The sequence below is a fragment of the Muntiacus reevesi genome, chromosome 10 (assembly GCF_963930625.1).
Source record: "Muntiacus reevesi chromosome 10, mMunRee1.1, whole genome shotgun sequence".
NCBI classification, from domain to species: Eukaryota; Metazoa; Chordata; class Mammalia; order Artiodactyla; family Cervidae; genus Muntiacus; species Muntiacus reevesi.
This window is the reverse complement of record NC_089258.1, coordinates 78,109,857-78,133,917: the sequence shown is the minus strand read 5'-3', so window position 1 is coordinate 78,133,917 and position 24,061 is coordinate 78,109,857. Positions and strand designations below refer to the sequence as shown.

General features: G+C 45.5%; 1 protein-coding gene across 1 annotated transcript; it reads left to right on the top strand.

Moving 5' to 3' along the window:
* Window positions 1-315: 315 nt before the first annotated feature.
* CHRNA6 (cholinergic receptor nicotinic alpha 6 subunit) lies at window positions 316-12,142 on the top strand. The gene is made up of 5 exons (XM_065947093.1): window positions 316-441; window positions 7,458-7,502; window positions 8,531-8,640; window positions 8,741-9,719; window positions 12,011-12,142. The coding sequence occupies exons 2-5, from the start codon at window positions 7,476-7,478 to the stop codon at window positions 12,140-12,142; spliced, it is 1,248 nt and encodes a 415-aa protein (XP_065803165.1). The 5' UTR covers window positions 316-441; window positions 7,458-7,475.
* The last annotated feature ends 11,919 nt before the right edge of the window (window positions 12,143-24,061 follow it).

Below are 24,061 nucleotides of genomic sequence, written 5' to 3'. Positions count from 1 at the left end.
GAAGCTCAGGACTTTAGTGGCTAGATCAGAGAGACGGTGAGTTCTGTTCAGTGACGGAGCTGACCACCCACTTAAAGCGCTCTTCCCAGCATCACTTTCTTGACCCTCTCACCAGCCCTGAGATGCAGGCTCTTCTCTTGTCATCTCCATGACAGAGGCGAGGATCCCAGCCCAGAGGGCCAGGAGACGTGGTCCTGGGGGACGCTGATGCCCGTGCCGCCTCCTGGGGAGGGAAGGCCCTGGAACCTCCCCTCAGGCATGCTCTCTGCTTCTCTAACGCCTCCCTCTGTTTGGCCCGAAGGCTGTGCAGGCTGCGCGTCGGAGGAGAGGCTCTTTCACAAGCTGTTCGCTCATTATAACCAGTTCATCAGGCCCGTGGAGAACGTTTCCGACCCCATCACCGTGTATTTTGAAGTGGCCATCACGCAGCTGGCCGACGTGGTAAGCGCGATGGGGTCACCACGTACCACGTGGTCTCAAGGGGCTCCAGCTCTGAGGGGTCTGAGCAATTCCCACTCACTGCACGGGGGTAAATAAAGGGATTTAAAGGAATTCTCTGGTAGTCCAGTGGGCAGTACTCCATGCTGGACTCCAAGGGCCCAGGTTTGATCTCAGGTCAGGAAACTAAGATCCCACAAGCTATGTGGCTCAGCCAAAAAAAAGGCAAAAATTTAAAACAAACAAACAAACAAGAATCTACGAAGTACCAGCCCTTCAAAACTGGCCCATTGCAAGGGATCCACTCCCCTGAGGATGCTGTCATTATTTCCGTTCAGTTCAGTTCAGTCGCTCAGTCACGTCCGACTCTTTGCGACCCCATGGACTGCAGCACGCCAGGCCTCCCTGGCCATCACCAACTCCTGGAGTTTACTCAAACTCATGTCCATTGAGTCAGTGATGCCATCCAACTATCTCATCCTCTGACATCCCCTTCTCCTCCCACCTTCAATCTTTCCCAGCATCAGGGTCTTTTCAAATGAGTCAGTTCTTTGCAATAGGTGGCCAGAGTATTGGAGTTTCAGCTTCAGCATCAGTCCTTCCAATGAACATTCGGGACTGATTTCTTTTAGGATGGACTGGTTGGATCTCCTTGCAGTCTAAGGGACTCTCAAGAGTCTTCCCCAACACCACAGTTCAAAAGCATCAATTCTTCAGCACTCAGCTTTCTTTATGGTCCAACTCTCACATCCATACATGACTGCTGGAAAAACCATAGCTTTGACTAGACAGACCTTTGTTAGCAAAGTAATATATTTATTTCTGTTAAGGTAGTATATTTCTGGAAATGCTCTCAGAACCAGTTTGTGAAGCCAAGAGGCGAAGGGGGGCAGTTGAAGGGGGAATGCAAAAGGAGTTGACTTCGTCGTGCACCTATTATGTACCAGTGTCTACACTTTGCAGCTGTCCTTTGCATCTTATAGCTGGGGAGAGAGCAGCTCAGGTCAGCCACGTTCCCAACGACACGTGATTACAGATGGCAGCCCTGCAGTTCATTCAAGTCTGTTTAACCCCAAAGCTCATGCCTGTTTTACTCTACAGATGAATTGCTCTAAGTCTCCTGTTTTACAGAATAAAGAAAAAGTTCACTTTCTGTTATACAGGGCGCCATTGAGTCCTGAGAAGCAGATGGGTGTTTGGAGGTCTTCATTTAAATTAATTGGTACCCTGTTCAAGGGCAGGGAGGACGAGAGTTCTTTGTTTTGAACAATCTTGGCACCTAGGTGCTGGCAGAGGAGATGTGGGGCCTGGTGCCCCAGTACTGGGCAGGTTCTGGACTCTAAGGCATGGCAGGGGCAGGCTGGCCCGAGGCTCTGGACATGGACCAAATTCTAGGAATAGGCGGGCTCCCGGACTGAGGGGCGTGCGGAGCATCTATGAGACGGTGGTGTACAGACAGATGGTACATGGACGGGGGTGGGGGGCCGCCCCAGACAGGGAGGAGCCCTCTTTCCACTCAGCTTTGCTTGGGAAAGCGGTGGTGGCTCCAGGCGGGCCTGGGGGGAAGCCCTCGGATAAGGATATGAAGTCTCGGGCCCACCCACCATGCTTCTCCACCGCATGCTTCCCAGGGGAGCGGGCTGACCCTGGCCCCTCCTCTGGCTTCTGGCCCAGGCTGGAAGTGTGAATATGCTGGTAAACACTGATTTTTAAAAAGTGAGCCAGATGCTTTCTCCCACCTAGATGGGACCACTCATTCTTTTTATTTTTTTAAATTAGCATTGAGTCCATTGGTTCCTTTTTAAAAAATAATTTTATGCACTTATTCATTTTTGGCTGTGCTAATAAAATGTGTTTATTTAGACTTTCATAGCTGCTTGAGCTTTTCTCTAGTTGCGGCTAGCAGGGGCTACTCTCTTTATGGTGCGAGGGCTTCTCACGGGGGTCGTTTTTTCTGTTGCAGAGCAGGGCTCTAGGGTGAGTCGGCTTCAGCAGCTGTGGCTCATGGGCTCTGGAGCACACACTAGGTAGTTGCAGCTCATGGGCTTAGTCACTCCACAGCTTGTGGGATCTTCCGTGATCAGGGATCGAACCCGTGTCTCCTGCACTGGCGAGTGGATTCTTTACCCCTGAGCCACCAGGGAAGCCCCCACTCATTCCTTTAATAAATGTTACAGTGTTGTATTAATTTCTGTTGTACAGCGAAGTGATTCAGCTAGATATATATAATATATATACATTAAAAAAAATTCCTTTCCACTATGGTTTATCATAGGATATTGTGCTATACAGTAGAGCCTGTTGTTTATTCATTCTATATTTAATAAATTACCTCTGCTAACCCCAACTTCCCACTTTCTCATTTCTTTTTTTTTAAATTTTATTTATTTTATTTATTTTTTATTAGTTGGAGGCAAATTACTTCACAACATTTCAGTGGGTTTTGTCATACATTGACATGAATCAGCCATAGAGTTACACGTATTCCCCATCCCGATCCCCCCTCCCCACTCCCTCTCCACCCGACTCCTCTGAGTCCTCCCAGTGCACCAGGCCCGAGCACTTGACTCATGCATCCCACCTGGGCTGGTGGTCTGTTTCACCATAGATAATATACATGCTGTTCTCTCGAAACATCCCACCCTCACCTTCTCCCACAGAGTTCAAACGTCTGTTCTGTACTTCTGTGTCTCTTTTTCTGTTTTGCATATAGGGTTATTGTTACCATCTTTCTAAATTCCATATATATATGTGTTAGTATGCTGTAAAGTTCTTTATCTTTCTGGCTTACTTCACTCTGTATAATGGGCTCCAGTTTCATCCATCTCATTAGAACTGATTCAAATGAATTCTTTTTAACTGCTGAGTAATATTCCATGGTGTATATGTACCGCAGCTTCCTTATCCATTCATCTGCTGATGGGCATCTAGGTTGCTTCTCATTTCTAATGTAAGCATTTAGCTGCAAATTTTATTCTCAGAACTGTTTTTTATCTGTGTCCCTCATATTTTGATGTATTATGGTTTTGTTCCCACTCAGTTCTTTGTATTTTAAAAGCTTCCCTTTGAGACCTTCTCTTTGACTCATGGATTATGTAGAAATTTAATTTCCATGGATTTAGAGACTTTCCTGTCGTCTTTTTGTCATTGATTTCTAGTTTGATTCTATTATGGTAAGAAGCACACTGTGATTCCAACTTTTTAAAAATTTTGAGGTTTATTTGATGGCTCGTGATAAGGGTATGATCTATCTTGGTTAATATTCCATTCATGCTTGGAAAAGGGTGTGTTCTGCTGCTTTTGAGTGGCATGTCTGTATGCATCGATTAGATCCTGTTGTTCAGAATTTCCCTAATTTTTGCTGATTTCTGTCAAGTAATTCTGTTGGTTGCTGGGAATCTCTAACTAACTAGGGATTTATCTGTTTCTTCTCCCAACTCTATCAGCTTCTATTTCATATAATTCTGTTTTTGGTGCATACAGTTAGGATCATTAGGTCTTCCTGTAGGATTAAATCTTCTGTCATTACTTAATATCCCTCTTTATCTTTAGAAATTTTTTTTCCTCTGAGTCTACGTTGTCCGACGTTACTACCACAGTCCTAATCAGTGTTTTGGAGGCGACCTGTTCTCATGCGGAGCCCCACAAGTCCCTGGGGCCGTATTCTTGGTTGCCACTGAGTCATGGTGAGGCCTGGGGGTAACTGAGATGCAATGAAGCCCAGGCGTGCAATTACCGACTCCCTTCTAGAAGATTCTAGGCCATCTGCTGCTGCTTGAGCCTCATGCTTGGCCTTAGAGCACCAGAGGGCTCTGCTGGTGTTTGCTGCTGCATAGAATGACCTTGGCGGCAAAGTTTACTGACTGAAGGACCTTCAGAGAAGTGTGTCTACTGCCCCCCTCATGGAGCCAGGACAGAGCCGCTGCCCTGTTTTTGGTGACCTGGCATATCTGAAATGACAAACCAGAGGCTTTCAAAATGTAGCCCACCTGGCCTTTCTGATCTCAGCCTCTGAATCTGTTGCTACTGCTCCAGAATCGAGTCCACTTGAAATTGTAATTCCAATCCTTTAATTCAATCAACGTGTCAACTTATTTATTTTCCCAAGAGAGAGACACAGAGTGATGGTTCCAAGAATGTGGGGTGGCATTGTGGGGGTCTTGGGCCTCCTTCACCTGCACTGTCTGATAGCAATTCCCATGGCCGTTGGTGTGGTCTGACACTGGATGGAGAATGAGACTTTCCAGACCGGGTCCTGATCCGTAAATTTGACTGACACCTCTGGGGATGTCTACCCTCCATGCAACAGGCCCACACCACCTGGAGCCTCACCAGGCCATGTAAGTACAGATGGGGAGAGGGGATGCCAGATGATATTGCCAGCTGATTTTAATTCTCTGAACACAGCATTCTAGTTCACAGTGTGTTCTGGTTCTCTGAACAGTATCTTAGCGGACAGAGAGGAAGCAGTCTTTGGAAGATGTTTATAACTTACCTCTGAGACCTTTCTGGACTGCAGAGCTAGTCCGCTCCTGACTGACAGCCAATGGATTTATTGACAAGGCCCCTGCTGCAATCTGCAGGTCACAAGGTGACCCTCCTATGAGCAGAAGGCATTGTCCTTAGACTTGGTAATTGTCAAGTCATGGACAAGTATAGTCCATCTCTTTGCCTGCTCTGATCAATAGAAAACCGTTAAGGAAACTCGTTTGAAAACCCTGGGGCTTACCGTGACTTGACACAAACCTCTTTGAAGGAGGAAGCTGATGTGGTCCCCAGGTAGCGTTTTCTGGGGGGCATGGAGAAAGGCAGAGCAGCTCAGAGAACCACAGTGGGCTGGTGTCCAGCCTTGGCTACCGCTCCCTCAGCTGGGAGCGCTTCTGTCTGGAAGGTGCTCGTGTGTCTGGGGGAGAAGAGTTGGTACATGCTGGGAACCCACTGCTGGCACTAGTGGCCATCAACAGCCTCCTAGTGTTGCACTGGGAGGTCACTGAAGGTTCTGGGTGTGTCTTCAGTATCTACTCCACTGGGAGGTGGTAGCTACTTCGGAACACATTATATTTGGGATGTCAGCCTGGAATGCGTTTATCCCAGAGAGATCCGTGACCCTCTGCAGGTCATTTAGGTACTTACTTAAACCATCTCCTCAGAGAAGCCTTCCTGCTTCACCCTGTCTTAAAGAAATGTGTTTGCACATGTGCGCACACACACATACACATACCACTCAATCCCTCTTTATTTTTTCCTGTAGGACTTATCACTATCTTACATTATGTGTGTGTGTGTTAGTTGCTCAGTTGTGTCTGACTGTTTGTGACCCCATGGACTATAACCCATCAGGCTCCTCTGTCCATGGGGATTCTCCAGACAAGAATACTGAGTGGGTTGCCATTCCCTTCTCCAGGGGATCTTTCCAACTCAGGGATCGATGGGTCTCTTGCATTGCAGGCAGATTCTTTACCATCTGAGCCACCAGGGAAGTACCTTACATTGTATCATACATCTATTTTTTATTTTCTGTCTTCCCAGCTAATAGCTTAGATACACACATGTGTGTGTTAGTTGCTCAATCATGTCCAACTCTTTGCATGGACTATAGCCCACTAGGCTCCCCTGTCCTTGGAATTTCCCAGGCAAGAATATTGGAATGGGTTGCCATTCCCTTCTCCGTTAGACACATCAGTCAGTCAGTTCAGTCGTTCAGTCGTGTCCGACTCTTTGAGACCCCATGAATCGCAGTACGCCAGGCCTCCCTGTCCATCACCAACCCCCAGAGTTTACCCAAACTCATGTCCATTGAGTCAGTGATGCCATCCAGCCATCTCATCCTCTGTCGTCCCCTTCTCCTCCTGCCCCCAATCCCTCCCAGCATCAGGGTCTTTTCCAATGAGTCAACTCTTCCCATGAAGTGGCCAAAGTATTGGAGTTTCAGCTTCAGCATCAGTCTTTCCAATGAACACCCAGGACTGATCTCCTTTAGGATGGACTGATTGGATCCCCTTGCAGTCCAAGGGACTCTCAAGAGTCTTCTCTAACACCACAGTTCAAAAGCATCAATTCTTTGGCGTTCAGCTTTCTTCACAGTCCAACTCTCACATCCATATATGACCACTGGAAAAACCATAACCTTGACTAGACGGACCTTTGTTGGCAAAGTAATGTCTCTGCTTTTTAATATGCTGTCTAGGTTGGTTATGACTTTCCTTCCAAAAAGTAAGTGTCTTTTAATTTCATGGCTGTGATCACTATCTGCAGTGATTTTGGAGCCCAAAAAAATAAAGTCTGACACTGTTTCCACTGTTTGCCCATCTATTTGCCATGAAGTGATGGGACCAGATGCCATGATCTTAGTTTTCTGAATGTTGAGCTTTAAGCCAATAAGTAAGAGTATTTTCCAATTCTGGTGATTTCTGTAACCCCAGCATTTATAGAGCACATAGTAGGTACTCAATAAATATTTGTTAATGAATGAGTGAAGCAATCGGCAGTGGCTTGGATGGAAGTGAGAGGTGTGTTGCGGGGAGTGGCAGGATCCAGCTGGAAGGCTCCATGGTGAGCTGAGCTGACACCTCGAGGGGTGACTGGGCTCAGGACTGAGAGCCTAGAGGGTGCTGGGGAGCAGCTTGGGAAGAAGATGGCAAAAACAACGATGCCCCCCACCATCAGCCTGGTGTCCCTCCCTCCTCCCACTCTCCATTTTCTCCCTTCTTTCCTTTCATGAGATCAGAAGGCCTTGTGGGCTGCAGAGGTCAGAAAGCCTTTACAGAAAAAGTGAAGCTTCAATCAGATTTGAAAGACAGTAGCAAAGCCACATTTCCTTTAGAAGTCGACAGGGTGGGCACCAGTGTGGAAATATTGTATTTTTGGTCGATTTTTATAAGTTGCCTTTTCAGTCTTCTTTGTTTTCTTCCATTAGCTAGAACTCAGCTCAGCTCTTTGTAGTTGTAATTTTCGCTCTAAGATTCACTTCTATTAGCTGGTACATTTGAGGCTAAAAAAACATTGCTTCCTCTTCCCAGGATGAAGTGAACCAGATCATGGAAACCAACCTGTGGCTACGTCACGTATGTGTCTATGTCCCTTACTCTTCTCTGGGAACTGTCACTGACATGTCAGTTTAATAATGTCCAGTGAATAAAATCCACTAGCACTCTCTCTTTTCATCTCCAGTTTATGACAGAGTGTAAAATATTATCTATCTTCAAAGCCCAAAGCTCAATCTGGAAACAGCTGCCTGGCTGCAAGCTCCAGGTGCAGAACCTAGTGACAGAGTTCTCACTGACTCTGTCCTTTGAAGGCTTCTGCTCTGGGGTCTCCTATTTTTGCTTATATCTTGAACTCCAGAGCCAGATGCTTACCCACTCTTTGATTCTGCTGTGGCTTAGATTCCCACTATTTGGTTTAATCAGTCTTGCCATCTTATTCTTCCTTTTGCTCTTAATCTTTTATGCAGATTTTGTAATAAACCTATCATCCTACTATCTTTTTATTATTAGAGATGGATTGCTACTAGACATTGAACATAGTCTATGGAATGTGGAAACTGAGTCTATAAACTTGACCAGCTAATTAATAATCAATAGATACATATCTAATTTCTAGTGGATAACCTATTTTTGCCCCAATCAGCTCAGCCATCTTGTTCCCCTTGAGTTTAATCTCCCAGCTTTTGGTAGAAACCAAAGTTAAGTGAAAGTTGGTCAGTCATGTCCGACTCTTTGTGACCGCTTGGACTATACATCCATGGGAGTCTCCAGGCCAGAATACTGGAGTGGGTAGCCTTTCCCTTCTCCAGCGGATCTTTCCAACCCAGGAATCAAACCAGGGTCTCCTGCATTGTGCATTTCCACATTCCATGGACTATATTCAATCTCTAGTAGCAATTCATTTCTGTTATTAAAAGATAGTATGATGATAGGTTTATTACAAAATCTGCGTAAAAGATTAAGAGCAAAAGGAAGAATAAGATGGTATGATGAATTAAACCATGTACTCTTCAAATAAAAACCTTTTCAAAAAACTGTTGAACCAATATAAAATTAACATTAGAAGAAAGTGAAGAATTTTTAAAACTGACTCCTATTTCCTTCAGATCTGGAATGATTATAAACTGCGTTGGGATCCCACGGAATACAACGGCATTGAGACTCTCCGTGTTCCTGCCGAGATGATCTGGAAGCCCGACATCGTTCTCTACAACAAGTATGCGTACCCCACAGCCAGTCTTTTTTTAGAGCTGCCTTTGGTGCAGGTGGACCCGAAGCACAGGGGAGTCACTAACGGTGTCTTATTCACTTTGCAGTGCGGTCGGCGACTTCCAAGTCGAAGGCAAGACAAAAGCTCTTCTTAAATATGATGGCATGATAACCTGGACTCCACCCGCGATTTTTAAGAGTTCCTGTCCAATGGACATCACTTTTTTCCCTTTTGACCATCAAAATTGTTCCCTGAAATTTGGTTCCTGGACTTACGACAAAGCTGAAATTGACCTTCTAATCATTGGCTCTAAAGTGGACATGAATGAATTTTGGGAGAACAGTGAGTGGGAAATTGTCGACGCTTCTGGCTACAAGCATGACATAAAGTACAACTGTTGTGAAGAGATATACACAGACATCACCTATTCTTTCTACATTAGGAGACTCCCGATGTTTTACACCATTAATCTGATCATCCCCTGTCTCTTTATTTCTTTTCTCACCGTCTTGGTCTTCTACCTTCCTTCTGACTGTGGAGAAAAAGTGACACTTTGCATCTCAGTGCTGCTTTCTCTGACTGTGTTTTTGCTGGTGATCACAGAAACCATCCCGTCCACATCCCTCGTGATCCCCCTGGTGGGCGAATACCTGCTCTTCACCATGGTCTTCGTCACCCTCTCCATCGTGGTGACGGTGTTTGTACTGAACATCCACTATCGCACCCCGACCACTCACAACATGCCCTCGTGGGTGAAGGCGGTCTTCCTCCGGCTGTTACCCCAGATCCTGATGATGAAGAGGCCTCTGGACAAGAAGAAGGAGACAGGATCTGATAGAAACCCCAAAGGACTCTCCAGTAGGCCTGCCAAAGCCAAGTTTGATCATCACAAAGAGCCCAGACTTCTTAAGGAGTGCTGCCACTGTCGTAGATCCGGTGAACCTGCCACCAGCAAGAGAAGATTAAGTCATCAGCCTTTACAGTGGATGGCTGAAAACTCGGAGCTCTCGCCTGAAGTCGAAGACGTAATCAATAGTGTTCATTTCATAGCAGAAAACATGAAGAACCAAAATGAAACAAAGGAGGTAAATGCATGAGTCCTCTAGCCTGTCCACTCACGGAAGTCCTAGGGGGCCTGCATAGAACCCTAGTCAGAACTCCAGTGTGAGTTCTATTTGCAAGACAGTCGGAGAGTGGGTGCCCTGAGATCCAGCTCCGTGATGCTGCAGTTTTGGGTGAACTGCCCTGGTGAAGGGATGGAGTAAGGGGTAGCCTCAGAGCAAATCTTTGCCTCCAGAAATGTCAACTCAAGTGAAATCTGGTTAAAATAAACACTCAGGGCAGTCTTGGTTAGTTAGACGGAGAGCCCCTGCTTAAGGAAGGCTGGGAGAGGGAAGAGGCAGCCAAGGGACAGGACGGAATGCTTCAGCTCCATCACACTCACTAGACCTGACAGGGATCCAGGTGCCGATTGAATGAGCTTCCAGGATATTTTTAGCATCAACTCAGTCGACTCCTGCTGCCCAGGGTCTAACTATAGCAGGACAGGCCTCCCCATCCTCCAAAGAGAGAGCTCAAGAAATGTATGCCAACTTCCCATTCCTCCAGGATGATTAGCTAGGCGCCTCTGAAAACTCATGCCAAGGGTTTGGGTCTGACCTGATGGCAGCTGCCAGCATCCTTATCTCCTAACGAAAGGACATCGCAGACCTGAAGTCTGCCCATTGGTGCCGGGGAGGACACCGGGTGGAGGGGGGTTTGTATCAGGAGCAGGTGAGTCTGGGACTCCCTTCTGTGAGGACACCTTCGTCAGACCTAGGGGACGGTTGCTCTGACTTCAGCAACACCCAGTAGGGCTCTTGGAGGTTGGGGACAGGAAGGGCAGGAGAGATGTAAGGAGCTGTCCACACTAGTGTGATGCCAGGGTCTGGGGGCTGCTGGCTCCTGGTGGGGGACCATCATCCTGCACGGCTTATCCCCCACCCTCTGCCGCCTCAAACCCAGTTCCTGGACTCGCCACAGGGTCAGGAGGTTCCATGGTGCTCATGACAAGAGTGGGTGCAAAATGTCCCCGCTCTATCAGTTAACAATGGATGCTGCAGCCATCAAGCCATCAGTCACTGTCGTCACCCCCAATTGTGTACCCTGAGGGGCCTCAGGAAGGAGAAAGCAGGATATTGGCCCTAGACAGTTAAGGTGCACATCCAGGGAATGATTTCCGTAAGCCTAGACTCTTGCCTCTTCCCACCTATAGAAAAGCAGTAAATTCATTAACCTGAGGTGCCTGGTTTTCCTTAATTAATAGTAATCTTTTCGAAAAAACTTAAAAAACAATTGAAGGATAGTTGATTTACAACATTGAGCTAGTTTCTACTGTAGAACAAAGTGATTCGGTTTTACATACATATATATACATTCTTTTTAAATGTTCTTTTCCATTAGGGTTTATCCCAGGAGACTGGATAGGGAGGAGCCAGGATATATAGGAGGTTTTGCAACAAAAACTAGGCAGTTGAAACATCAAAGGATGACTGTGGCAGTAAAATGCAACAGAACGCTCTGCAACATCATCTTCTGATGTTCTGACTACTTGGTCTTTGTTGCAAAATCTGCTTATTATCCTGGCTCCTCCCTTACCTCTTCAGGGCAGTCCCTCAGAGCGATCTCAGAGGCTGCCCCCACCCCAGGCTTGAAGTCCTCAGAAAATCCACCGAATAGAACATAACTCGCAAGGGGAGGGGAGGGAGGCTCAAGAGGGAGAACCTTACATTTATATAATTACGACTGATTCGAGTTTTGCTGTATGACAGAAACCAACACTATTGTAAAGCAACTTTCCCCCCCGATTAAAAATAAATTTAAAAAATAATTCTCAACTTGCAGGTTGTGCTTTTTTCTCAGTGAATGCAAGAATGGAGCAATCTGAGCAGCTCTTTCAGGGCTGCTACTTGCAGTCAGGCTGGAGAAGGGAATGACAACCCACTCCAGTTTTCTTGCCTGGAAAATCCCACAGACAGAGGAGGCTGGCGGGCTACAGTCCACGGGGTTGCAAAGAGTCGAACGTGCCTGAGCGACTTACACACACACACACACACACACACTTGCGGTCAGGAGAAGCCCTGTGTGCCCTGCGGGAGCCTGCCAACTGCAGCCCTCTGCCCCAGGACTGATCATGCACACGCACTCTCTGTCTTTAGACAGACGGTTGCTGTCTGTGTACACTATGGAGGAGACACGGGTTAGCCAGAATCGTAGGGGTACTTGCTTTAAAAGTGGTCAACGAAACTTCTGTGCAAAGGAGGCAGCTTATTTATGAAACAGAGCTTGTCTCCCATGGTCTTCAGTTCTTACAGGGGCTTGACATTCTGTCTTTCAGGTAGAGGACGACTGGAAATACGTGGCCCTGGTGGTGGATAGGGTGTTCCTGTGGGTGTTCGTCATCGTCTGCGTGTTTGGGACCGCAGGGCTCTTTCTCCAGCCGCTCCTGGGGATCACTGGGCGTTCGTAAGGATGGATTTTCCCTCCGTCTGCAGAAACGAACAGACGCTGTGTTTATTCCCCCATCACCAGGAAACGGATAGAAAACTCCCCACCAGGTCCACATCTAGAGAGAAAAAGAGGGCCTTACTGCCAATGACAAGCCTGGATGGCCCTCCTTTGGGGGTGCAGAGGGGTGCTTTAAGACCCCAGGGTCTGGGACCTGACACTGGAGCTCAGAGCTGGCAGCCCCCGCAGGCTTCTCTTGTCTGTACATGTTTGGCTTCTGGGGACGTGAGCGACCCACAGTCCAGTGAGACACGGAATCAAAGTCGAGTCACGCTAAGAGGTGTTCTGCTTCCCCGGTTTATATACTTCTCGGTATAACAACACCTGCCAGACATGCGACTTTGGACCTTGGACTTGCCGACAGCTGCAGCACCCGTGACCTTGTGTATGCTTGCTTTCCCATGCTTGTCTCTGTGGCGTGGAGCCCACACTGCGGCAGTATTTAACGCAGTAATTGGTAAAAAGGAACAGCAGGTAGTTGGTCTACCCTCTGAAAAAAATCTTATTGAAGTATAGTTGATTTTTAATGTCGTGTGAGTTTCTGCTACACAACAAAGTGACTCAGTTGTATATACACGCACACACACACGTATATGTTCTTTTGCAGATTCTTCTCCATTATGGTTTATCGTAGGATGTGAATATAGTTCCCTGTGAGGTACAGTAGGACCTTGTTTACCCACCCCATATATACTCCATTGGCTAATCCCAAACTCCCAGTCCTTCCCTCCCCCACACCGTTGCCCTGTATGTAATTAGATTCATCTGGCAAGAGACTTCAGCGGTGACCAGCACTGTGGGAGGCATGCCGCGAACTCGGAAATAGGCTCTGTCCACACACTTAGAGCTTTTTAGGAAAAGCCGTGAACACGGAGATCTCCAGGGCCAGGTGTCACGTGGGGAATGTCACCGCAGCGCAGACAGCAGGGTGAGCTCTGGCCGGCAGACCTGGAGCAGCCTTTGCTGTGGGTCAAGATGGAATCTCTCCTCCTTAGCCGTTTCCACTTGTTTCTGCATAGCTGAGCCTGAAAATAAAAGTGTTTCTTCTTGAAGGAATGGTGATCTTGTATCTTTCGGAGTATTTCCTTTTACTGAGAGGGAGAACCTTGGATATTCTATTTTATTCTACTCTCATTTATCATCTTATTTTTTGTATACACTTATCATAACAATTTTAAAGATGCATTTTAAAGTAGAAAAAAACAAACTACCCTGACACAGGAACTAATTTCATTTTGCCTTTTCCATTGGAGTCCCTGTCTAAAAGGCACACGTAATTGGACATCTTACCTTTCGGTTTTATATTTTGCTATTTTCTCAACGTCATGTCAGCAGCCTTTCTCCTTGATGGTGTGCAGTCTTGAAGTATAATTTTTGTGATTGTATAACCTCTGTTGTGTTGATACACTACAGCTTCTATTTCTGATATCCACTAGAGTTCTTGACCTTCTCTTCATCAATGGAAATTGACAAGAGGCCAGACAAGAAATTCAGGCAAGGCTTTATTGAGGTTTCTGTGGCCTAGGAGGGAGCGAAAACAAGTATCATGTGCCCTTGCTCACTCCTGGAAGCACGCCAGGCAGCCACGGGGGTCCACGGGTCCAACCAGAGGGCTGGCTTAAGTGGTCTGCCCACCTCTTTGGTGGTGCTGAGTGCGGGGGCGTGCACAGAACAAAGGGTCCCGGTCTGGGCCTGACTCATTACCACGTGCTAATTCTTCCGTGTCTACCTCATCCCGGGGCTTAAGGCCCGCTCTGGGACCCCAGGCACAGGTTATTCTGTTTTAAAGTCTTTAACTCTCATCCTGTCGTGTGATTAGATTGCCTCTGTTTTATCTGTCTTCACAGAGAGTTACTTGTTTCTTGATACCTTTTTTTAAACTATTAAGCCAAATCACTTTCATGTCATTGTTTAAGAAGTTTTAATTGTGGTGAATACACATAACAAAGGGCACCTTCTAAACCATTTTTAAGGGTACAGTTCAGTGGAATTAACTAACATTAATTAACATTAATTAATTAATTAACATTCCCACTGATGTGCAACATTTTCCCACCATCCATCCCCAAAATTCTTCGTCTTGCAAAACTAAACTCTGCACCCATGAAGCAATAAATTTTGAATTTTCTTTTTTTGAGGAGCCACCATGCTCTTTTCCATACCAGCTGCCCGTCTATATTCTCACCACTACTGCACAGGGGCTCTATTTTCTCTACGCCTTTATCAACATGTGTTATTATTATCTTTTTTATAATAGCCATCCTAATGGGTATAAGGTAGTGTATTGTGGTTTTGATTTGCTTCTTCCTGATGATTTGTGACGGTAAGCATCTTTTCATATACTCACTGGCCATTTGTCTATCTTGTCTGGAGAAATGTGTATTCATGTCCTTTGTCCCTTTTAAGATTGGATTATTTGTATTTTTGTTGTTGTTGGGCTGTAGGGCTTTTTAATGTATACTATATATTAATCCCTTGTCAGATATAAAAATAAGACTTTTAAGAACTGCAAAACAGGAAGGTGGGGGTGCTCTGTGATCCTTGGGGGGTACCGGGGAGATCTTGTCACAAGCAAACAAACTAGCAACATACATTTAAAAATGTGAAATAAACACTTGAACAAAAGAGGGATCACAGCATGGAGGTGTCTTTGTGTATCTGACCGAAAGAATCAATGCCTTAGATGGCATGGAGCTTATAGATTATTTAGTGTGACTCTTTTTATCTCAAGAGGCAGAGTGGCTTGCCTGTGATCACGTAGCTAACAAATTTCTCTCTCCAACTCACACCTCCTAACTCTTAAAGCTTCTCTCTGCCCCTGGATAATTTAGTCCCTCTGATGAGACGGGAATCCAAAAAGACAGAAAATCAACTGACGTGGCCCGTCTCCTCCCTTCCCATCCCCTCATCCTCCCAAATGCCAGGGAAAAGCTCTTCTCACTGTCCGTGAGTGAGAGTCACTCAGTTGTGTCCGACTCTTTGCAAGCCTGTGGACTGTAGCCCATCAGGTTCCTCTGTCCATGGGATTCTCCAGGCAAGAATACCAGAGTCGGCTGCCATTTCCTTCTCCAGGGGATCTTCCCAAGCCAGGGATCGAACACAACTCTCCCGTGCTGCAGGTAGACTCTTTACCCACGGAGCTACCAGGGAAGCCCTGTCAGTAATCAGAAAGAAGAAAACTTCTAATGCAAACCAGGTAACAAGAGGAGGCAGCAAATACTCTTAATTTAGGGAGGTCAGGACTGTTGGGGTCAAAGTTGTCTGTAGCAGGGGCCAGGGATACAAATAGCTTGTGGGCAGTATGTTCGTCTTCAGGATGAGATCAGGCAGTGCTGAGCGGAATAGCAGACATTGTTGGGATTCCAAGTCCCCGGTCCGAGTGAAGCATACTGAGGTTTTTCCCCCTAACCGCTCCCTGTGTTCACGCTTCCCCCGGCTGAGGAGCGGAGACAGCGGGCAGAGGAGAAAAGCCTGGATGATAGAGAGGCCCACCTTGCAGGGTCTGCCCGCTGCCACCAGAGGTTGATTTCCCCCGGCTGGGCCCCGTGTCCTGCTCATCAGGCTAAACGTGGTCTGGGAAGCTTGATCGTCTGGTTTTTCAAGATAAACCCCAAATCCAGCTTTTTATATAAAATCTCCTAATGTTAAAATGTCGCTACTAAAGTAAGCAAACATTAGGTCTTGGTGTCAGCCAAACAAAATCTGCCTGCGGGGCTGTGAGTGGGCAGCGGTTGGCCAAACGCACCGGGGCTTGATCCCCGCTGTCGGGGGCGGTCAGGCAGGAAGGACAGGGTCCGGGGCAGGGAAGGGCCCGGGGCGGGGGTGAGGAGGTGGAGGATTTGGGGACCTCGGCGCACCACCCGGGGGCCTGGAGAGCATCTGCATAGGCTGTCCCATTGCCCCGACGTCCGGAGGCCTGCGGTGTGCCTCTCGGGTGCGGCGGGGGGACAGGGGGATGAGGAAGGGGCATCTCCCCTGCCCGGCCCGCTTTTGACTTGGACGCTATTATCTGAACCCTTTGGTGCAACTAGCGATTCTCAGCCACAACTGCTATTGTACCCCTCACACACACACATACACACACACACCCACTCACCACACATACCCTAGTCCCTAGTAATCACATCGCACATCCCACGCACACCACTCATCACACCCACCATACTTACCACATACCATACATACCACTACCACACCCATCACACACACCCCACACCGTGTGCATCACACCCACCACACCCCACACACATGACCCCCACACACGACCCACACACATGACCCACCACACCCCACATGCATGACCCACCCACTCTACCACTCCCACCATACTAACCTCATACCACACACATCACTGCCACTTTACCGTACCTACCACACCCGCCACACTCCACATACACCACACGCTTCACACTCTCCAAAACCACCACACCTTTTCTCACAGGGCTGTTCAGAGGTGGCCTGAGTCAGTTTTCACAATGCGTCTTCTTCCTGCTGACCTCCCTGAGGAGACCTCATTCTTCTGGCCTGGCGGGGACCACCCCTGAGCCTTCAGGGACACGTCCAATCCTACCACAGCCCAGGGGACTGTCCAGAGGTGTGACAACGCACACCAGTGGGCATATTGCTGCTTTTGGTTTACCTAACGCTAAGATGGTCCATGAAACAAAAAACATACTGTTGCTTTTATTTTCAGTACTATTTTATTGACATACTGAATAGAAAGTGTTATTTCAAAGAAGGAATGTATATCAGGTTAAATATAAATGGTAGTCACCATAGCTATTAGTTAAACAAGTTCATTTTAATACATAATAGGAAGTGCTTCCAAGAAAAAATGATTACACTAAAAAAAAAAAAAACCAACCACCTCAGCATAAAGATAGTACTCATTGAAAATTATAGTGTTCTAATGTAGCTGGTTAGAGACCATTTTTAAAAGGACCAAGGTCACAGGTAAGAGTCTTTGTAACTTTGCTGTGTGTTATGGCCACAGACTATACTTCTAAAATTACCAGTAGATTAAGGTGGACAGATCACCTTAATCCAGGGATTAGTTTTAACATGAATGATAAGACAGCTGGATAGCATATCCCCTTATATGGTAAATAGGAACTACACACCATCATCTGTGATGTATTCTGCCAATGATATTGAGCTAGATTATAGTTGTGGCTTCCAATACAGAGGAAATACAGGACACAGAGGGAAAAGCTAACTGATACCAGAAGCAAGTAACCAGACAAATCCTAAAAATGAGACATTCTTGGGGGAAACTGATCTGCTCCTTTCAAGAAGTCAGTGACAAGAAAGAAATTAAAAGATTTAAAAGGCATAGCTCTACGGGTTGAATCCTACTTTAGACAAGCTAGTTCTTAATTTAGGCTATTCTTGAGATACGTAAACTACAATATGAAATTAATGATGCTTCTAAGTATGATCACAGCATTTTAGAATTTTTTTTAATGTAAGAAAAGATTTCTTTAAGATGTATATTGAAAATTACATGTGCACACACAGAGTTGGAAATATTGGGAGAGGCTGAGCAAGAATACAAATTTGTCCTCATTTTAGACAAATAGCCCAATCCAAACTTTGTGGTTTGAGTTAATTAATCAGCAAATATTAACTAAGCCATGACCACATACTCAACTCTATTAGATGCCATTGGGGATGGAACAGACTATATGTTACGGTTTAGCTGAGGAAATAAAATTCACAGAATAAAGCAATAGAGAACAATTATGTTCTAAGCTGTATATCAGAGGCTGAAAACACCACAGACTCTCAGAGTCAGGAGCTCGGGGAGGGAGGGCTGTGTGTTCTGTGATGATGTCATGAGGAGGGGGTGTGAGCAGAGAGCTGAAGGTTGAGAACAACTGAGGACAGCTCTCACCTGTGTGTGCCCGCAAGTGTGTCCTGCATGCTCACGCACATGAACGTGTGAGACAGAAAGTTCCACAGGTCTCCAAACGTCCACTTGTTGGAATTAGCTGCAACGTCTCATTCATTTTGTCCTGCTGCGCATTTGAAAGTAAAATTTCCTTGCTTTACAGTCACCTTCTGCAGCGACTTCCTTAGGATTATCACGCTATATAAATGTTTATCCTTCCCCACATTTGAGACCATCATCACCTCCCAGTTTAGCTGTGATGAGCCTTAAGCTTCAGGCACACATAGCAGCGCTTGACCTTTGCTGTGTTTGTGTATGGTCGGAAAGAGGCTTCTGTGGAAAGGGTTCTGTGTGACATTTTTCATAATTTAAAACTGAATTCAAATCTAAATGCATCTTTCCAGGATCAGTACTGTTATTTACCCAGCACACTAAATGAACTAAATACCAAGTTAAATAATGAATTCAGTCAACAGTGTTCTCAATAAAATGAAGAACAGTGACTTGCCCTTTGAGTCCACCATCCCATTAGGGCCTAAGCCTGGGAATTCTTGATTTTCATCATAATGTATTCCTGCAAATCCTGTCCTAAAGCAGTGATAGAGCCGATTACATTTTCCCAAAGGAATAAAATTGCAACGAGAATTTGTGTGGCTTAAAAATTGTTAAAGGTCCAGTATTTAATCTCTAAAGTATACAATTTGGGAGCAGGAGAGGTCTTCAAAGGTCATGAGTCATAACCTCTTGCTATTGGCCAGGAAAATAAAACCCAGAGAGGGCAAGCGTCTCACCCAAGGCTGGTCAAGAACCCAAGATTTCTAGTGCCCTAGTTTCTACTTTGTCATGTATCTATTGAAAACAAATGACTTGATCATATTAAACATTATTTAAACACCCAAAATACATACATGTGATTTGTTTTAAAGTTTAGAATTGCTTTTGAGAGTGATTCGAGTGGAACAAGTCTTAAAACGCAGTCCAGGCTGTTTGAAAAAATGCTGTCATTTCTGTTCACTATGGTTCTGTGCTCAGGCACTTGGCAGGGGAAGAAACTGTACAACACAGGAGGGTAATTAAAGGAACCATTTTCGGGAGGTGGGATCAAGGGCACAGGGAAGGAGAGATGTGCGTGAAGGAGAAGGGCTAGTTGGTGTGAACAGGATGGTGAGTGCCTCGAGGCAGGAACAGCAGTTTGGAGACTTCAGCAAAGATCCAGAAGACTGACGCAGCAGGTCTGCAGAGCCCCCGAGAGAGTGCACACGGTCCTCCTGCCACATCTGAACACTGATGGGTCATTAACGTCAAGACATGCCTTACTTTTTCTTGCTGGGAAATTCGCAATTCTATTCCCAACGGAATCATCTTTCTAGTCTACATTCACATCCACCACCCACCAGGCAGCAAAGTCAAGGTCATTCAGTCCTTCAAATAGACCCCACTCTTCTCATGGTGTGACACCACTTTGGGTGATTTTTCAGTGTCCAGTTGCCATGGACAATTGGACCCATCTATAGGGATTCAGATTTAGAAAAGAGTTCTAGGATAAATGGCTGGCCGATGTGTTTCTTTCCTTTTCTTCTTTTTTGTCCTCCAAATCCCACTGATATTTTGGAAGATGTGTAAAATGAACACGAATGCATAGGAGTACTGAAAAGATGGCTGAGACGCTTTCCTAGACTGGATTGGTGGGGATGGCTGAAAGGCAAAGGACAGATGAGATCGGATTTACCATCAAACCTAACAGAACAATGGACGTTGTGGTTCTGTGCAGGAGAAATGTGACTGCCAAAGAAATTGCACCTTTTCCAGCAAAACCCCACAATACTCCTAAGATTCTGTGCGAGGGAGATGAGTGAAGGCTGGAGGAGCTGCTGCTATGGTTGTCCACTCTCACATGGCTTCTGTGGCCTGTCCTCACTGGTGTGGTCATATTGACACATGAAAAACTAGAGTGTGCGCCAGATCAGAGGATTAGGGTAGTGCCCGCGGTCACGTCCGGCCACCATGAAGGAAGGGGTGTCCCAAATGTAGAGGATGAGCTGTTCTCACACCTTAGAGAAATGCTTGCTTAATCGTAAGAAGGTAAAGAAAAGTGGCTGGGGCCAGACTTACTGTAACGAAAAACTGCTTTTCCTGTCAGGTGAATAAACAATTAAAAAACCCCAAATATTTCAGTTAAATGACCACAAAAAAAGCATCAAAAATCAGCAAGCACAACCCCTGAAGAAAAATTCTTAATGTAAACGATAGAGGGAGACTTTAAAGCAACTATAACTAGTATCCTTAAGATAGTCCAGAGGGTGTGACATCCAAAAGAATTAAAGAGTACTTAGAAAACAAATACATGATTTATCTACAAACATACCAATCCGCTACCAGGGTAGGTGAGCTAAACAGAAGAAGACACCATGACAGTGAAGCAAATGAGTCAGCTACAACATCAAGCTGACAATGTAAAGAGTTTAAATAAAAAGTAGGAGGGAAAAATTAATAAGACATCTAGGAATACCAAGATCCTCCTATTAGAAACTTCAGAAAGAAAAGGGAAGGAGAATGGGAGATAGGGAATAATAAAAGAAGGGAGATAAGAATATTTGTATGAGTTGAAAAAAGACATTATTCATCGAGTGCCAAGACAAGGAGACAGAGAGAGAGCAAGTCCACATACAGCAAACAGGAGATTATTTCTAAAGTCCAAAGATCAAGAGAAAAGCCTAAGAGTCTCAGGAAAGAAAAAATGGGAGTCTACGGCAATAAGAATGAGAATCATCTGTCACCATGGTTCTCATTTATAACATGGGATTTTGTAGAATAATGTCTTCGAAGTTCTGAGGGAAAATGACTGTAAACTCGGAATTTCACACTCAGTCCACCTAATCTGTGAGGGTAGAATAAATGACAATATCAGAAATGCAGGGATTCAGAGAGGCTAACACACTCAAAACTTCCTGCAAATAATGGCTTGGAGATGGAGTCCTCTGAAATGAAATGCATCAGGAAAAACAGGATTAGAAAAGTGAGAAAATTTAAGATTAAAAAAAAACCAACAACAGTGAACCAAGAAATGAATAATACAATTAATTGTTTACAATGGGGTTGGGCTTCCCTCATAGCTCAGTTGGTAAAGAATCTGCCTGCAATGCAGGAGACCTGGGTTTGATCCCTGGGTGGGGAAGATCCCCTGGAGAAGGAAATGGCAACCCACTCCAGTATTCTTGGCTGGAGAATCCCATGGACGGAGGAGTCTGGCAGGCTGCAGTCAATGGGGTTACAAGAGTTGGACATGACTTAGCGATTAAACCACCACCAGTGGGATTGTGGATAAAATGTGTTGTCAAGACATTATTCAGAAGAAAAAGACACATAATATAAAAAATGAATAATGAGCTAAATTCTGGCTGATTTAGAAGAAACACAAAAGGTGATAAGGAAAGGGGGGAGGTGAAGGTGATTTAGTATATGGTTTTGTTTAGAGTGTAGTGGACAGGTGTTAAAATTCTCAACACTGGTTAAAAAAAAAGGTTCAAATGTGTTTATTAATAGATTACTAGAAAAGGGTGCATCCCTTTCAATCATTAGAGAAGAAGAGGGAAAGGAAATTCAGTCAAGGCTGAAAAGGAGCAAAAAAAAAGAACAAGAAAACATCATACAGAAAACACAAACAAAATGGCATAAATAAGGTTCAACATATTGCTGGTAAGAATTTACGTGAAAAGGTTAAATAATTAAACTGGATTTTCTAAGTGCCAGCTGCAAAGAGTTTATAAGAAACAGGCCCCGCACAAAATAATCCAGAGAAGGATTTGGATTTAGAACTGGGAAAGGAGAACAGCTGTTTCAGGCTAAAATCCAGGATTTGGCATCCGTGAGAGAAAAGTCTGTGAGCCTCTGCCATGGGTCTCAGAGACAGGGTGGGGTGGGTGCTCTCGGAGGGCAGGACCGGGCAAATGAAATGGGGTGGGATTTGGTGGTGGTATTTTTTTTGGATTTGACACCAGAGCAAAGGCAGTAAAAGCACAATGAAGGAGTGGGACTGCACAGCAAAGGGAACCATCAGCATGAAAAGGAAGCCTGTAGAAGGAGAGAAAACCTTTGCAAAATACACATTCAGTGAGAGGTTTCTATTCAAAACATGCAAGAAACATCTCAGTAGCAAAAACCCAAATAACCCAGTTTAAAAATGGGTCAAGAAAAAAAAAATAAAAATTAAAAAAAATAAAATAAAAATGGGTCAAGGATCTGAATAGATATGTTCCCGAAGATGACACTGTTATGGCCAGCAGGTAGATGAAAGGAAATGCAGCATCAGGGAAACGCAAATCAAAACCACAGCGAGGGACTTCCTGGTGGTCCAGTGGATAAGAATCCACCTTGCAATGCAGGGGAGGCCAGTTTGATCCCTGGTCAGGGAACAAAGTTTCCACATGACGCAAGCAACGACTGAGCCTGCCCACCACAACTACAGGGTTCGTGAGCTGCAATGAAAGACCTCACATGAGGCAATGAAGACCCTGCATGCCACAACTAAAACCCGATGCAGCCAAATAAATAACATAAAAAAAAAAAAAAACAACACCTTGAGCGATGACCTCGTGCTTATTAGGATGGTTGTCACAAGGAAGATAGGAGATAAAAAATGTTGACGGGAATGTGGAGACAGGAGACTCCTTGGGCACTGTTGGTGGGGATGTAAATTGGTGCAGCCTCTACAGAAAAGAGTATGGAGTTTCCTCGAGAAATGAAAAATAGAACCACCATACGCTCCAGCAACTCCACTCCTGGAAATAAAATAATTCTCTCAAAGTGATATCTGTACCCTCATGTTCACTGCAGCATATTGGCAACACCCAAGACATGGAACAACTTAAGGGTCTGTCTGTCCACAGATTAATGGATAAAGCCAATGTGATATATATGCAATGGAATGCAATACAGCCATAAAAAGAAGGAAATCCTGTCATTTGCAGCAATATAGATGAACCCAGAGGATATGCTGCTTTGAAATAAGGCAGACAGGGAAAGATAATACTGATGATCTCACTCACATGTGAAATCTAGGAAAAAACAAATCTTAAACAATCTTAAACAGAGAGAAGTGGTTGCCAGGGGCTAGGCAGCAGAGAAATAGGGAGAGGTTGGTAAAAGGGTTATAAGATGAATAAGGTCAGAGGATTTAATGTAGAACAAGGGAACCACTGTTGATAACACTGCTTTGTATAAGTGAAATTTATAAGTGAGTAGAACTGAAGTGTTCTCAGAGGAAGAAGTGGAGAGGGGAGAGGGAGGGAAAAAACTGGTCAGCAACCTGGAGGATGCTGCTGAAATGGATTAGACTAGATGAGGGGACATAAAAAGCCATTATCAGAGCAAGTTCAGAATTTCAGTTTTCTAGGAAAAGAGAATGGGTATAATGACTGCCCTCCTGGCAGCCAATGACACCGTTTCTACTGCAAGTTATTTTGCTATGGCCTTACAGCAGGTCCCAATCCAAAGCAGCCTCTGGCGTGGCCACCTGAAAACCTTCGAGAGTCTATGAAGGAGCCACGAGGAACCTGGCTTAGAGCCAGACCACATGGAACGAATGCCAGGTTTGGGGGGACTCGAGTCAGCAGTCTTGCTGGAATCTTAGTAATGACAGGTGTGCTGTGCCCTGGTGCCAGTGTGATGCCCCAAACGGCTCACCCGCAGGGCAGGCGCATGGCTATAGAATAACGATGCCAGCGCCAGTTGGCAGCCAGGAAAACCCCTGAGGACAGCAGCCAGTGCTGGAATCTTCCCTTTCCTGGAGTTCTTGGTGAAACACAGCAACCGTCCTTGTCTGTTGCAGGCTCACGATCTCAGACCCAGACTCACAATTTCTCCCTGAAGGTCTGCGGAAGCCAAAGCCGGGGTCTGAGGAGGGTCTGCTTAATTGACACCCAACTCACTGTCATGGCAACCAAGGTTCAGTCTTGCTGGGACGACACAAGACACTGTCCACCCCCGGGGCCT